General features: G+C 45.0%; 1 protein-coding gene across 1 annotated transcript in view; it reads left to right on the forward strand.

The window, feature by feature from the left end:
- Nucleotides 1–17,458, forward strand: part of LOC311223294 (rap guanine nucleotide exchange factor 1-like) — a 147,761-nt gene that overhangs the window by 83,026 nt on the left and 47,277 nt on the right. The window contains exons 12-13 of the mRNA XM_084308087.1: nucleotides 16,350–16,532; nucleotides 17,263–17,347. Of these exons, the coding sequence (XP_084164213.1) occupies nucleotides 16,350–16,532; nucleotides 17,263–17,347 (268 nt within the window). The remainder of the gene's footprint in view (nucleotides 1–16,349; nucleotides 16,533–17,262; nucleotides 17,348–17,458) is intronic.

The raw sequence follows: 17,458 nt of genomic DNA on the forward strand, positions 1-17,458 counted from the left end.
GGGAGGTAATTGATAATCGAACAAGAAGTGTGTGTTCGGCACCAGACCAATCAAACACATAATGACAGGTAGTCCAAGGGTGTGGCTGCTGAGAGCAAACGAACGCGAGGGTGGGGGCTAGTGAGGAGAGGAGAATGCAATTGATTAACAGAAACTAAAGGAACAGGGCGAGTAGGCTTAAAGGAACAGAGCGAGTAGGCTTAAAGGAACAGAGCGAGTAGGTGAGCAATGGACAAAACCTCACAGTATAAACATAACAGGTGTGCTCTGTTAAAATGACCATTCATATGATCTAAAATAGTAACTAAGCCGTTTTCAGATAGAAGACTTTCATCCTCTGAGAGCGTCTCTATTATATTGCCAATTATTTAGCAAGCCTTTCTCTCTCACCAGCTTCAACATATTTTCAAAAAGCCTTACGCTCCAGATGAGGAAATTAAGACATTACCCGTAACTATGTATGGTTCAACTAAAACTCCTTCATTGCTAAGCCTCCTCCTAGACACCCCTAGGACTAGTTACAGCCCTCTTTCAACGATTTGGGAGACTTCATCGCCGGATTCATCACCGCCAAAGCCCGTCAGGCGTATGGATCCCCCTCCTCGTAATAGCCCCTGGTACACGGGTTCTCCTACATCAGAATCTGATGTATTACACCCTGACCCCGAAGAAATACCTATCGTTGATGTAACCAACAAAGCATCATCACTGCCATCCCCTACCCGGGGTATGGTTAAGAGACTGTGTCCTACTAGAAGAAAAACCCTCCACTTCCCAATCAAAGTAGCTACTCTTAACCCTTAGGAGTCAACGGGGCGTATTGCTCCCGTCGGCGGACAACAAAAGAAATTAGAATCCCTCTTAAATGCTCAAAAAGGACATCTTTTCCGAAATCGATAAAAATAGAAAAATGGCCATTTCTAGTGCTTTGACATGTAAGGTATAGGTCCCCCAACTTGCTAAACCTAATACGACTTGTATTATTATTATTATTATTATTATTATTATTATTATTATTATTATTATTATTATTATTATTATTATTATTATTATTATTATTATTATTATTATTATTATTATTATTATTATTATTATTATTATCATTCTCTAGAATACACGGGACCCGACGGAACGTTAATTTATGTATTAAAAGTAGTCTAACATGCTTTTCATCAACATAACTGGCAGAGACAGAGTGCGTGTGTGTACGAGTTATGAGTTATCTCGCAGTTCATTATGAGTTATCTCGCAGTTCATTCAAGCACGCATCACGGTGATGACAGCACTCTAGAGAAAGGTGCGCTCACAGGGGCGTAGCTGGAGATTCTGGGCCCCATGAAAAGAATCAATTTGTGGGCCCCCAATCTATTAAAAAAATGTGGGGCCCCCAATCTATAAAAAAATTTGGGGCATTTGCTGGGCCCTTGGAATCATCCTAACCCCCCCCCCCCCCAGCTACTCCCCTGCACACACACACACACACACTCTCTCTCTCTCTCTCAAACAGAGAAATCAAAAGAAATCAGTACATTACGTTGTATTACTATTGTAATCCAAAAGCGATATATAGGGTTGTTCATTGTACAATACAATTGATACAGTTGATGTTTCTTGTTGATTATTATTCTCTATGTGTATATGAGCATTTTTTCAATACCCAACTATGTAGTGGCCGCTTGTCGCTAGGCTAGGCCTCCTGCTGGGTCCATTCACTGGAATAACAAAGGAATGACTGGGCCTTTGCTCCAGGTGTGAAATGGTTCTAGTGACAATGATCACATTGAATTCTGGGAGTGTAGTTCTCTCATCAGATAGCTGAATGAACTTGGATCTAGTTCAAGTCCTATACTGAAAAGTTGTTAGGATTTTACCAGAATGTTTGATAGGACATTGATTGAAAACTATCGTCTCAAATTTGACAATTGATGGCTTATTTTGAAGGTATGAATCTGTAATTTTACATTATGTAACAAAAAAAAAAGAGAATATTCTGAGAAGGTGGAGCTAGAAACTTTAGACTTCAGGGGGTTAAATCCTTAGAATTGTACATCGATGGGTAAACGGGAATGTCAATAGCCTGCGCTTAAGGCTTTTTGAAGCATGTAGCTTGGATTACGTTTTGCATCGCAGATTTCACCATGCAATAAGGGGATTTATCATCAGCCAATGGACATATCGATCTACCAGATGTCGATCGATAACGGGGAAATGCTCGGGGGGATCCCACCGGCCCACGGTAAGATCTTTTTCACGTAAAGTCCAGCCCAATCGGGAATTGTTATGATACTCAACCAGGCGTTCGGCCTATGATGCTAATGAGGCTAACACGGTTATTGGTAATCAATAATCAGAAACGACGTCCCCCGCCCCCCCCCCCCTTTCATGCATACATGCTTGAGGATCGTACCGATCATATGCAGTTTGAGTTTTAACTGTAGCATCTGTAAAACGGAAATGCCATTGGATGTAACGTTAGCAGCTATTAGCCCTATATCTAGCCTTCCAGAAAATATACTAGACCAAATCCTGTATAACGCTTATATTCACGGCGCTATAAAATGAGAACGTATTGATGCCATTTTGAAGGGACGGTTTATGGACTCAATTGACAATGAGAATGGACAGATAGCAATACTATAAAGTATAGATTTAGCTCTACAAACAGCCCCACGTCTGTTTACATTTCCTGGTCCTCTTGAGATTAATTAGACTCATCCCAGTGGCCGCGATTGTGTTAACAGACAGGTAAGCAAGAATATAAGAAAAATAATATTGTTGAATGAGGCCCATTCTTCTTATTATTACTGTTATTATTCTTATTATTACTAGTATTATTATTATTATTACTACTACAGTTGACGGGTGTTGGATAACCAAGTTTCCCTCTTAACACTTTGAGAGCCAGCCGTGTTTTCCTATTTACCGCCTTGAATGCCGCCACCCACTTCAATGATAGAGCTCTTAACGTGTATTTTCAATGATTCTATGTAGCTTTAAGTATCAAGTTGTATAGTGGATAAGCTACGGTACTCTGCGAATGGTACTCACACGTTTTTGTAACAAGTTCTTTTAAAAGGATTGGAGATGGAGTCAGCGCAACGGGTTCAAAACAGGTCTGTCTGTTTTTAATGAAAAGCAACCGCTTAAGCATCAGGTTTTACAGCATCAATTATATCTATCTCTAAGCAGCTTTTCAGGAGAGCTTCCTCGTTATGGCATCTCTTTTCTCGTTCAGTGGTGGAGTTTTCCAGGTTCGAGTCTCAAGCTGTTTAGTCTCCGTCTCCGTCTCGGTTTCGTCTGAGCGCTTCCTCTTTCCGTTTCTGCATCCCTGGTTAAAAAGAGGAGAAAAACCCTTCCCCCCCTTTCGAGCCCCTGAGACGTGATGTCACGTTCTCGAGGGCTCGGCCGTTTTCCTATTGGCTAACGCTCTTTTCTGCTGTCTGTCATCTTACCGTTGATCAGTCAACTCCATGTAAGGAGGTGGTAGAGACTAGGGTTTTGGCCGTCTCATGGCGATACAGATTAAATCGAATTTGATTGATTAAAAACTCTTACCCACAGACCGCAGAATGAGCGCCACACAGCCACTTATCATACCTGTCAAAAGGATGCAGCCATTTCATCAGGACATGTGACATAACTATATTCAGTATTACTTACTTTCATTTTATGACTTACCAGAGTTGCAGACACATTACTGTTTCTGTGATACAGTCAGAGTCAAGAAAAGGGGAGTACTCATTTTATATAGAAACTAATTAAGTAGTTTGTTGAGTTTACTTTGTTTACTTGTTTTCCTGCATAGATAATATGGTTTAATCTAACTTAGCTTTTTACCAGTTGTTTTTAACACCATTTTATGAATCTTGATTAACCTAGTTCCTTATATAAGTTCACAATGGTACATTTAGCTTTCTCAGTGGCCAGTGGTCATTCATGGCACTAAAGTGTTTGTTTCTACTTGCTGCTTGCTCCTAGACTATCTTTTAATTGATGACTATGTTACTTTTGGATTTAGCTTTTTCATAGTTTGGTAACGCATAATCTCTCTTGCCAGCTGCCTTTTCACTAGCACTTCCTGAAGGGCCCAGTTGGTCCGGCTAAGTCAACAGCACTCTGACCTCAACTGTATTTTCAGTTTATGATGCAAAGATATGTGTTCCTGGCTCTAAACCCTGTTAGTTCCTGTTCTTCAAATATCCTATCTCTTCCTGGCAGAAGGTTTTGACAGGGGGGGGTTTTCTCACAGTGGCCGGTAGGTCTCTTACCCTAAAATAAACAAAACTCCTTCCTGATTACCTCAATATAGTCTGGAGGGGTCAGTTTATGACCTTAATTCAATCTACTTGGTTGGGTGAGGGGAGATTGTCAGCCAACCATCAAAGGGTCTATTCTCTACAGGCTGACCCCTGCCCTTACTTGTAAAACCTATTTTGACGAGCGAGGGTATACTGCTTAACAGCTGTGACTTACTTTCTTGGAGAAACTGATCTTAAATTCATTCTGTAGTACTGGACCGTGCATTTTTATTCAATTAATTGACGACAATCCCTTCTCTGAGGGGTCTACCCTCATTATGTAACCAGTAAATTTCAAAATAAAAAATGATATAATATTTCTATAAGATTTCAACAATATTAAAAAATCCAAAAAATCCAAAACTCATCATTTCACCTACCTTTTCTTCTTGCACAGTTATACACATTATCAGTTATTAATATGACATCCAGTCTAGGTCCGTTTCTTTATACAAAAAGAACATCGTACCATTTATCAGCTTTTTTGTTTATGACTATACATTATCCATGTAATTAACCAAATATGTCTATTTTGTGTAATTGACTCTGCAAGAAAAGATTATTACATCACACCAATAAAAGACTAACAGTTCTAATAAAAACGAAGGAGACTTAAACCATAAACCATAAAAAATTAAATTTCTCCTTCGCAAAGACCTTCTGAGGTCTATTTACTCTTAGCTGCAATTCTGCCAGTTATCCTCATTGAAACCTCTGAGGTCTATTGATAACTCTTTTTGGACGTGGCCTTTCCGTTGCATTTGCGCTAATCGCTATCTCCTCCGGCGTCTTCTGTACCGCTGTTGGCACTCCGCCAAAGTCCACAGAGGAAAAATCATCATTTTTCAATTCCAATTCATGATCTCCTCTGTCTGGCTCCCTTCATTTCCCCTAGAGGGACCATCATGTTGCCCCCTGTCTGGTTCCCCATAATCGTCTTCATTTTCCCCTTCGTCGTGCATTTCCTCCTGTTCTTGATCAATGAACAGGGGTTCGGATTCCAATTCTTGCCCATCTTGCAGGGCTTTTACGCAATGCGAAAGATGAAACCACATTGGTGATCCTTTAACCTGTAGAGCTTTTTCCGTAGCTCTTACGACCTCATATGGTCCTTCCCGCCGCGCGCCGTACCACTTGCGTCTGAACACTTTTACATAAACGTAATCTCCTGGTATTATCTGAGGAGTATTCCGCCTATTCTCCTCCTCTTCTGTCTCTTGTTTACTAGAGACATAATCATAGATTGCCCCATGGATCTTTGACATGTACTTCACGTACTCACGCATCTCGTGGTCCAGACTGTCCAAACTCGGACCTTTGCCTGCTGCGCGCAAGCCTGGCACAACCATACATCGGCCAAACAACATTTCGTGCGGTGTTAAACGCAGGCCCCGAATCTCGCTTGATCGACACGCCATCAGGGCCAGCGGTAGCGCACTCAGCCAATTTAGACCTGTGTGTTGACAGATCTTAACCAATTTGTTCTTAAGTACCCCGTTCATGCGTTCCACAGCCCCCTGGCTCTGAGGGTGGTAAACGGACCCGAAACGCTGTTTTATCCCCATTTGTTGGAGTACTAAACGTACAGTCTTGTCCACAAATTCTTTTCCATTATCACTGCAGATTTTATCTGGAATTCCGTAACGACTTACCAAATCACGGCATAAGAACTTAGCCACTGAGGCAGCATCCTTATGTTTAGTCGCGCAAGCCTCTACCCACCTTGAAAATCGACACACCACGACAAGAATGTACCTCTTTTGGTTAATCGGTTTTATCATGTCTACATAGTCAATCACAAGTTCTCTCATTGGGCCATTTGGTGTGGGGATGTGTCCCAGGGACACAACGATCCCTCTTCGTGCATTATTTTTCAAACAAATCGCACATCTACTTATCACACAATCAATCTGCCATAGCAGGTTTGGCGCCCAAAAACCATACTCCTTTATTTTCCTACTTATCTCTCTCCGGTGTGCATGACAGAAATCATGCACAGTTTGGATCAGCAGTCCGACCAGGCCCGTTGGTGCAACCACAAGTCCTTCATGGTTCCGCCACAAACCTGCCCCATCCCTACTAGCCCCTCTTGCTGACCAGAGATTTCTCTCCACCTGACTCGCCTCTTCCTGAAAGGTCAAAACATCTTTGTAAGTAATCTTATCTTCCAACTCCACCTCATGTGTGATAACCAATACCTTACCTGCTCTGTCCGCACCTGTCACTTGCTTGGCAGCGACATCTGCCATGTTGTTACCTCTGGTCACCTTAGACTCATCAGACTTATGGGCAGGACATTTGATAATCGCAATTTGTTTGGGCTTCATTATGGCTTTCAACAAATTGGTTATCTGACTACAGTGCCTTATGGCGGTACCATCTGCTCTCTTAAAACCTCGCCCTTTCCACACCACTCCGTAGAGAAAAGCTATGTTTTGTGCGTAGCTGCTATCTGTAAAGATATTAACCGTCTTGCCTTCTGCCATTTTGCACGCTTCAGTCAGAGCGACTAGTTCTGCCAGCTGAGCTGAACAGGGTTGTGTCAAGGCTTCGGCCTTTTCTACGACAAACCCATCACCTTGTGATTTTACTACAGAGTTTTCTCGGGTTCTCTTTTTCAAAAATGGCAGCAGGCAAGAAAGTGGTCTTTGTATTCCCTGTCTAAATGTAGGTGTCTATTCTTTTGTGACTATCTCCTGCTTGAACAACCGCTAACGGTACTTGTAGCCCTGTCTATTCTCTTCTTTCCCTTTTCACTGGTGATCTGTAGTCTTACCTGACTTGCGGTGCCCTTGTTGCCTGGCAGAACTGCTGAAAAACAGAGCACAAAATACAACAGTTCTCTTTAATTTTCAACTGGAATCTCACTTTACTCCGTCTTTTCAGTATGAATATATTTTCTATCTAAAATTCATACCACATCTAATTTTTGAGAGATTCTTTACCAACAGTATGAATAATCCTTTAACTTAATTCATACAATTTTCAAAAATTTGAGAGATATTGTGATTGACAGTGGTGTTTGCGTCTTCGGTGTCTACTCCCTTATTTCCGCTTTTTTGTTGATTCCTCTTTCGTCGAATCTCGGCTTTCTGATGTTTTCCCCCGTTGTCCCACTCCAATATTCTGTTTCACCTCGAAAATCACAAACATTTCAGATTAGTGTCTCAACCCTGATTACCCATTTCATTCATTCTTCTGTTTCCATTTCTCAATACAATTCCCCCAGTGGACATTTGTCTTACTCAGACACGTGTCCACTAACACCGTCCTTCAGCACCTCCTGACACCACTCCCTGCACGCCACGAGGCCCCACCCTCTGTTTTCTGAAGCGTCCATTACAGACTCCCCACAGAGGCCAGGATAACCTCACCACAGGTACAAGGTAGTTAATGCCCAGGCACCCCGCCTCATCTCCCAGTCTATTAACCCCAGGAAACCCAGTGCCCTGCTAAACGATCATGCATAACCGTACAGACTCAGCACCAGACCCCAGGGACCAAATAACTCTCATCCCATTTTTCCTTGTGTACCTACTATGGAAACAAATTCATCCATACATCACAAACATTACTTTTACAATATCCCCAGGCGCGTCCCCTATTATCATACCCCCTGTACACCCCAACTACCACCCATCGACCCAGACTGTCCAGCAGTTCAGATCACAAAATGGTAGCCATGGCGTACTCGTGGTATCTTGGCACCAACGGAATGCCCACCCCCGCTCGGCTCCCTGCCTCATCCACCTCTACCGCCATCATCTTCGTCATAACCGGTGCAGCCGAGCAGAGTGACTTCTCCACCGCCGGGCCGGCTGCGCAGAGAGTCCTAATCAGATACCCAAAGCATGCTTTAATCACTGACACACATACGACTAATATCACAAATATCACCACTGCATAGAGTAGGTACTTAATTATTACCCAACCTATATACCCCAGCCGCTCTTGACCCCAATCATCCCACGAACCCTCTCGAGAGTCATGGAGATCACTCGTAATGTTTCTCAAATGTGCTATCACGCCTGGCATCCCCATTTCATCATTGGCGGGCACATAAGTACAGCATTCCTGAGCAATCAACGCACACGTACCCCCCGAAGCTGCCAACAAAAAATCCATAGCCGCCCTCGTCTGCATCTCCATTAGCCTTAATGACCGCATCTCCTCATTCTCTAGGCTAAACCCCTTCGCCGTTGTGGCCGCCATGTCCTCAAATATTGTAGCCAAATGATCAATCTCCTTCATATTTGCATATGTCCCATATGAGGGAATCGCCACCCTGAAAAAATGGTCCGCATCCCGTCTCTCCCTTGTCTTGGGAAACGCTGGCAAAACATCAGATACCCTCATAGCCGGCACCAGATATCCCAACGCACATCTTCCTTTCCAACCCGCTGGCAATGCTGCATATGCATTTACACCACAAATCCAATACGTACCTGGGGGAGCCTGTGCAGCCACCTTTGCAGCCCCTAGGCTCACCCCACCTACACAATTCCCCAACGTGCCCACATACTTACCATTCTCGCCGTCCTCACACCTTGTAAACCCCTCCGGCCTAACTGCCACCGGAATAGGCCCAACATCCAACGTAGCCTGCCCTGTCTCACCCCCTAGCAACCGCCCCGTCCTACGATAAGCCTCCATCCTCACCTCACTCACTCCCTTACATAGGAAAGGCAAATTATATCCCTTCATCACAGAGTTATGACACTCAGTGACTGGGTGGGCCATAAGCGGTAAACCGGCTGCAGCAGATTCCGGTGCTAGGCCGCACACATAACAATCAGTCCTATTCGCACTCTTCGCCACCTCCCTCGCTATTTTTATAAACATATTTGTGTGAGGCTCCTGCAACGCCTGCTTGTCCACGTCTATATTTATCAGTTCCGGTGCCTGGGGCCAAAAATACAGCAAAACTCCCGCCGTACATAACATGAAAGTTGTTACCAGAGTGCACATCACTAAAGCGCACTCCGCATGCCTAGACAAACCAAACATCCTTGGACCGGCCTGCCCTCCTCTGCGTTATCCCTGCTTCCCTCCTCCTGCCGCGCGTTTCCTACTTTCCCTGCAACGCCCCACAAACAACAATTAACAACACCCCTTATAACAACACGTTCACCATATTACACCACCACGTCCCACCCCACCCCTAACCAACCCTCCAATATTATCTAATAGGGGAGCGGAAGAGAGGGGGTGGGAGGGTGTTGCCGGGCCGGGGAGGGGGACGCACACGCAAGGAGTGACAGTGAGGGAGGGAATACCTGGGAGGGGCTTGGGAGGGAGGGAGCAAATACGAGTTTCTAGGGGAGAGGAGTCTAGGGAAGACTAGAGTATGCTAGACTAGCCAGGAAGGGAGGAATTTAAGGAGAAACGACTAGGGAGGGAGTGAATGTCTAGAGAGGGAGTGAACAGCTAGGGAGGGAGTGATGTTCCTAGGAAAGGAGCTAGGAAAGGAGGGGAGGGAGGGAGGAAAAGAGACTTAGACAAGGGGGGGGCCGAAACAACAATACCATTCATACAACAACACGAAAACATAGCTCATCTCTAAAGGGAGGTAGGCGGCGTCCCCTAACCCTCCGATTTTGGTGGAGACCGCCAGCCAAATTTGTCATGGTTTTCCACCAGGGTCTCAAAGGCAGCCTCCGCTTCCTTTTGGCTAAAAGATACCCCATTTGCCTCTTCCACCCCTCTAACCATGCGACTCTGTCCCATCACTAGGCTAGTGGCAAACTGCCTCACGACAGCCTCCATGGTATACGCGCTAGACCAACCACGCAGCGTCAACAGCTCCATACATATGACCCCACCCTTACTCACGTAACCATGCTCTAATCACGGGGAGAGTACCCGCATGAAAAGCGGAGAGAATGGGAAATTTTCAGGGAAAGAGACACTCAGCAATATGAACTCCGTCTTCGTCTCTCTCATGTCCTGCCACAACAGAGAGTCCACATCTACTTGAAATAACCGAACCTCCCAGTTGAAGAGATTATCCTCAACCAACTCCACCGTAATAAAACTGCCGCCCAGTCGTCTGATCTCCTGAAGCTCCCTCATAAGTCTCCTTGACCGGACCAGGTCACCCCGAGTCACTGGTGATGATGCAGATGGCGCATTGGTTCCCCTCAATCTTGCGATTGCCCTCGCGAACCAGCCCTGTGGTGCAGACCGTCGTTGCACCGTCTGGCCTTTCACCATCTTTCACTGGTCAGATTAGTCATGCATTAGTCAACCTTAACAGTTCAATTAATCCCCATGTCCAATATCCTTATTTGTTAGTATTCTAGCCCATGACCACAATGCCCCTGACCACAGTCTGGATCCCCCTAAGAGGGACAGAGTAATATGGAAAGAAAGCAAGGGCAGAGCGAGAGAGAGAGAGCACCTTCAGGAAAAAGGCACGTGGGTGGGGGGGGGGGGGGCTCCAAGGAAAGAGGAAAGGTCCTCTATGAAACAGAGAGGGATGTGGAGGGCAGGTAATCCCCACTAAAGCAACTCACCTAGTGGGACGGAGGGAAAGAGTACTATAATGGCGCGGGGGGTTACACTATGGTAGAGAGGGAAAGAGTTGTACCATAATGGGGGGGGCACACACCTTGGAAGAGATGGAAGGATGGAATGGAATGATAGTGCAGGATGGATGGAGTGGGGAGGGGGGGGCACACACTATGACAATGCAGGATGGCACCCATTATGATAGTGCAGGAGATGGAAGGGGGAGGGGAAGGGGGCACACACTATGATAATGCAGGATGGCACACATTTATGATAATGCAGGAGATGGAAGGGGGAAGGGGAAGGGGGCACACACTATGATAATGCAGGATGGCGAGGGAGAAAGGGAGGTGAGGGAGCGGGGGGCAACCGAGGGAGAGAGGGAGGTGAGGAAAAGCCAACACAAGCGAGGGGGACCATGGAACAAAAGAGGTGTATCAACTCCAAAGACAACACCGCCCCCTGCTGTATTTATCCGCACATCACCTCTATTGCACCACAGTACTCCCAACGTCCTGCAGAAGGCGCCCTCACCCTCCTAATAACAAGTGCGTCATCACGCAGCCACTCCCGCTCTTGACGTCAGCCGACGTGCTCACTCAACATGAACCCCAATTCCCAGAATTCCCTGTACCGACTCGTAGTCCGCCATTAAGGATGGCTTCCCACGAGACGTCGCCACAGAAGTTACGTCATGTTTACAACCACGAGGTCTCGTTCCAAGCCAGAGTAGCTTCGCGCGAGGCTTCGTTACGGGATTCTACATTTGTTTACAAAAAATATCCATTTTCACCATGCATTCCTAACCTCTACTTCAAACCATGTACACACATCATCTCACATTTCCACAGTTACTTTCATATTTTAACATATATCAACATTATAATCATTAGCACCGGTTAGCCTTGTGTAGCATGTAGCATCGTTCGGTAGCCATTAGCCACCAGAGATGATGCTACAAGCTCCGCCAGCTCCCAGCATTGCCCGTTAGCTTGCAGCCTAGCTTAGCATGTATTAGCCTTGCCCAGCATAGCATTAGCTCACGGGTTCAAACGGCAATCTATTCCGTTCACCGCAGCATATATAGCAACCCGCGACGTTAACGTTATGACGACGCAACCCCTTTTATAACCCTGATTCAATGTATGTGTCATCCTACATTTCTAACCAATATATATATACATTCTTACACAGGTCTCCATTAGCCTCGCTACTAAACAGTGCTTTATATACATCTCCTAACCGCTTCTAAGTGCATTCCTTAATCCGACCATAAGCGCAGTTTCTTTAACCAATTCCTCACACAAGTGCTCTATATCCCAAGAACATGTATTTTCACCCCGCTATACCCCACCTCTCTCTCCATCTTCATACCGTCGCTCTGTGGAGAGTATTTGCAGGCCACTTGTCGGCATTAAGTGGAGGTCTGTGCCGCCAATCCGTGCTCACCGTTCTGACCACAAACCCCACTTCTACGATTGTATCTCTCCTTCACGAGCTGATACCTTCCTAGATTCAATCAAAAGGCGAATCTTAAGCAGATGATGTCGGATCACGTCCTAGACAAATTCGCGTGGAACGTCTTAGCTTTGCTAAGCGGACTGGCATGAAAATACCCTCCTGGTTGGCGCGATCTGAACTAAATACAAACCCAGTTTAATCCTTTCTTTACCGGAGGCCACATTATTTTGACTGACGGGATGGTTCCGTAAACCCATAACGATTTCCACGCTTCATTCACCCAATCGCCGCAGAGCTTGGACGCAGTTTAAATGAACGAATCGTGGTACCATTATAACCATTCCCCTCAATCAACCATGTATACCCCTAGACTATTCAATTGTTTATAGCGTTTTGTTGCTTATAAAATCTTCGCCCTTCATTCCACATCTGTATTTGTTCAATCTGATCGCCCCTCTTCTTTTCTACCCTCAAGTATCTAATAACATTGCCCGACCGAGACCAGTCCAATCTTGTGAGAATTGGAACCAAATCTCCGTCGTTACAACATAATCAGTACACTCTATTCCAACCCCGTTCCATCGCTGCCCGATCCTAAACCATTCCAGACACATCTTCCCCGTCAACTCACCGTTAAAACTCCGCTGGTTGTCGTTCGCTGTAGACGGTGAAGTCAGGCGTCGTTGCTCTGCTTTGAGAGATCTTGAAGTCCCGTAGGATGGTGGATAGGATCGGATGTTCAGCCCAGTAGTCACAGCGCCAGAATAACGTGTATTTTCAATGATTCTATGTAGCTTTAAGTATCAAGTTGTATAGTGGATAAGCTACGGTACTCTGCGAATGGTACTCACACGTTTTTGTAACAAGTTCTTTTAAAAGGATTGGAGACGGAGTCAGCGCAACGGGTTCAAAACAGGTCTGTCTGTTTTTAATGAAAAGCAACCGCTTAAGCATCAGGTTTTACAGCATCAATTATTTCTATCTCTAAGCAGCTTTTCAGGAGAGCTTCCTCGTTATGGCATCTCTTTTCTCATTCAGTGGTGGAGTTTTCCAGGTTCGAGTCTCAAGCTGTTTAGTCTCCGTCTCCGTCTCCGTCTCGGTTTCGTCTGAGCGCTTCCTCTTTCCGTTTCTGCATCCCTGGTTAAAAAGAGGAGAAAAACCCTTCCCCCCCTTTCGAGCCCCTGAGACGTGATGTCACGTTCTCGAGGGCTCTGCCGTTTTCCTATTGGCTAACGCTCTTTTCTGCTGTCTGTCATCTTACCGTTGATCAGTCAACTCCATGTAAGGAGGTGGTAGGACGTCTCATGGCGATACGGATTAAATCGAATTTGATTGATTAAAAACTCTTACGCACAGACCGCAGAATGAGCGCCACACAGCCACTTATCATACCTGTCAAAAGGATGCAGCCATTTCATCAGGACATGTGACATAACTATATTCAGTATTACTTACTTTCATTTTATGACTTACCAGAGTTGCAGACACATTACTGTTTCTGTGATACAGTCAGAGTCAAGAAAAGGGGAGTACTCATTTTATATAGAAACTAATTAAGTAGTTTGTTGAGTTTACTTTGTTTACTTGTTTTCCTGCATAGATAATATGGTTTAATCTAACTTAGCTTTTTACCAGTTGTTTTTAACACCATTTTATGAATCTTGATTAACCTAGTTCCTTATATAAGTTCACAATGGTACATTTAGCTTTCTCAGTGGCCAATTTGTGTCATTCATGGTACTAAAGTGTTTGTTTCTACTTGCTGCTTGCTCCTAGACTATCTTTTAATTGATGACTATGTTACTTTTGGATTTAGCTTTTTCATAGTTTGGTAACGCATAATCTCTCTTGCCAGCTGCCTTTTCACTAGCACTTCCTGAAGGGCCCAGTTGGTCCGGCTAAGTCAACAGCACTCTGACCTCAACTGTATTTTCAGTTTATGATGCGAAGATATGTGTTCCTGGCTCTAAACCCTGTTAGTTCCTGTTCTTCAAAGATCCTATCTCTTCCTGGCAGAAGGTTTTGACAGGGGGGGGTTTTCTCACAGTGGCCGGTAGGTCTCTTACCCTAAAATAAACAAAACTCCTTCCTGATTACCTCAATATAGTCTGGAGGGGTCAGTTTATGACCTTAATTCAATCTACTTGGTTGGGTGAGGGGAGATTGTCAGCCAACCATCAAAGGGTCTATTCTCTACAGGCTGACCCCTGCCCTTACTTGTAAAACCTATTTTGACAAGCGAGGGTATACTGCTTAACAGCTGTGACTTACTTTCTTGGAGAAACTGATCTTAAATTCATTCTGTAGTACTGGACCGTGCATTTTGATTAAATTAATTTACGACACTATCATATTTGCGAACGCATAAACTACATCTTAAATTATGGCTATGTGTCTAATGTGGCCGTCGCTTATCAATGACTTGTTTGCAGTCAACATTGTCAAAACGGATTGTTTTTTAATCGGTTCATTTCCGTTTTATACCATTTTGGCCATGTTTAGACGGAAATGCTCGCGGGTGAATCCATAAAAAAAATTATTCGGATGTGCCTTTTGTTCATACGGCAATGGCGTTTTTGCGGGGAGAATCCGCAAAAAAGTGATACCACCTTCCTGGGTGGAAATCCTAGAAACGATACACCTTCGCGCTATCATCTGAACAGTCAAACCGCATAAAACTATGACGAAAGGGTTCTCAAGGCTCTCGTCGCGTACTGCTTACATCACAGGCATGCGCCAGTAGCCTAGAAGCGTAAACAAAGCGAACAAGCATGTCTGATTCTATCCATGGAGATCACCTGAAGGCTACATTGGCAGTACTTTTAAATACACAAGAATCAGTCCAGCGGCTATCACATCTAATGACTGGAGCCACTGTCTGTGAGTGACTCTGCTTTGGTCCAATCACATTCCCCCACCCACAGTCTGCTAATCAGAGACAGAGTAGGGCGGGTCTTCACAGCACGCTTGGTTGTCTGAACGACCTGAGGCAGTGTAGCGTATGGGTTGCGTGAATACACTTTTACAGCCTCGTCTGCACGAATAATTCCCTCCCAAAACACTAGTCTAAACGCAAAATTAAAAGTGAGACCGCAAGACGACTTCTGCGATTTCTGTTGAGACTCTCTCCGTCTAAACATGGCCATCGAAAAACGCTAGTTTCTTGAAACTTCCAGAAGATTTCAGAAGATTCTGTGATAAACTGTATACACAAAACACGTTTTATGAATCGTTTTCAAATAAACGCTAGATTATCGATAATATATGTGTACTTATGCACGCTAGAGAAGCGGGCTGAAATTATCGAATCTCTTATTTCCTGATCGCACACAAACACACACACACACATAGGGCCCACGTTGATATCTCTGTGAAAAAAGCTCTGATTATACTAAAACTGGTCAAATAGATTCCTTACCTCAGATCAGTTGTTCTCCAAAAAGATTATTCCAATTCCTGATCGCCATTCCAAATATCCATCGCGTTTATTGATCCAACGCTGGGTGCTCGAACACATTATTCCACGCTGTTCTGCGGGACCACAAAGACTGCAATCGGCTCCGGTTACTTGCCTGAGAAGTAAAATGTTGATTCCGGACTGTTCCAAAGGGGTGCAGTACCATCTGGGAGACGATAGGGGGCGGTATTTTCCCAATGGAGCTCAGAGAGAGTTTGCAGCTCTAACGTGAGGCTAGATTGATGAAATATGAATGGAAATCGCTAATAAAAAAAAATAACGATTAAAAACGAGATATCTCGTCAGCTGGCACTCAACGGTTGGCATGAACTAACGAGATATCTCGTCCGTGGCACTCAAAGTGTTAAGGGATTAATAATGTTGAGTGTCAATCAGTTGTTATCGTGTGTGTGTGTGTGTGTGTGTTTAAGTTTAATTTTATTTGGATCCCCATTAGCCACAGCAGTGCTAATACAATACAACAATACCTACTCATAATTAATTCATAATACAATACATGTGTGTGTGTGTGTGTGTGTGTGTGTGTGTGTGTGTGTGTGTGTGTGTGTGTGTGTGTGTGTGTGTGTGTGTGTGTGTGTGTGTGTGCGTGTGTGTGTGTCCAGTGCGGTAGAGCTGGATGCTGATTTGCAGGCTCTGTTGATGGACTTGGTGTTCAGCCTTCTGATTGGTGGGGAGCTGGGCTTGACACGCCTCCTGCGCCCTAGAATCCTATCAAAGCTGTACCAGAGGCATCAGCTGATTGGCTGTCCTCTGTCACTCCTCTCTGCCAAGAGCGTGTCTGCCAGGTAACCTCTCACCCCTAGTGGTTGAACTTAGATAAAGGAACGATTCACCCAAACAGGGTATTTCTGTTTTATTAGCTGGTGAGACAAACCTCCACAAACTACATCTAGGGATGATTACAACTTTCTTCTCTTCTACCCTCTTATCCTCACTTCTCTCCTCTCATATCTCCTACCACCGTCTCCTCTCCCCCTCTCTCCTCCTCTCCACTCATATCTCCTATCCCCTACCCCCCTCTCATCTTCCCCTCTCTCCACCTCTCTCCTCCTCTCCTCTCCTTCTCCTCTCCTGCTCCTCTCCTCACTTCTTCTGCCCTAACCCCCTCTCCTCTCCCCTTCTCTGCTCCTCTCTCTTCCTCTCCTCATCTTCCTCTCCTCTCCTCCTTTTCTCTCTTCTCTCCTCTCCTCTTCTATATGCTCCTATCCTCTCCTCTCTTCTCTCTTCCTCTCCTCTCCTCCTCTGCTCCTCTCCTATTATCTCTTCTCCTTTCCTCTCCTTTCCTCTCCTCCTCTCCTCATCTCTCTTCTCTCTTCTCCTCTTCTCTCTCTTCTCTTCTCTCTTCTCCTTTGCTCCCATCTCCTCTCCTTTCATCTCCTCTTCTCTCTTCTCCTCTCTCCTCTCCTCTCCTCTCCTCTCCTCCTCTCCTCTCATCTCCTCATCTCCTCTTCTGTCATCCCTCCTCTCCTCTCCTCTCCTCTCCTCTCCTCTCCTCTCCTCTCCTCTCCTCTCCAGACCAGGAACCCTCCATGACTTCAGGAGTCAGGACGTGGCGGAGCAGTTAACACTGATTGATTCAGAACTCTTCTATAAGATTGAGGTGTGACCTCTGACCTCTATGACTCATGCAGAACTCTTCAATAGACCTGTTCGCTGTATACGGCAGACTCAGTGTGCGCGTGCATCACTGGAGCAGAAAGGAACATAATCA

Source organism: Notolepis coatsorum (assembly GCF_963971535.1).
Source record: "Notolepis coatsorum genome assembly, chromosome: 2".
NCBI lineage: Eukaryota > Metazoa > Chordata > Actinopteri > Aulopiformes > Paralepididae > Notolepis > Notolepis coatsorum.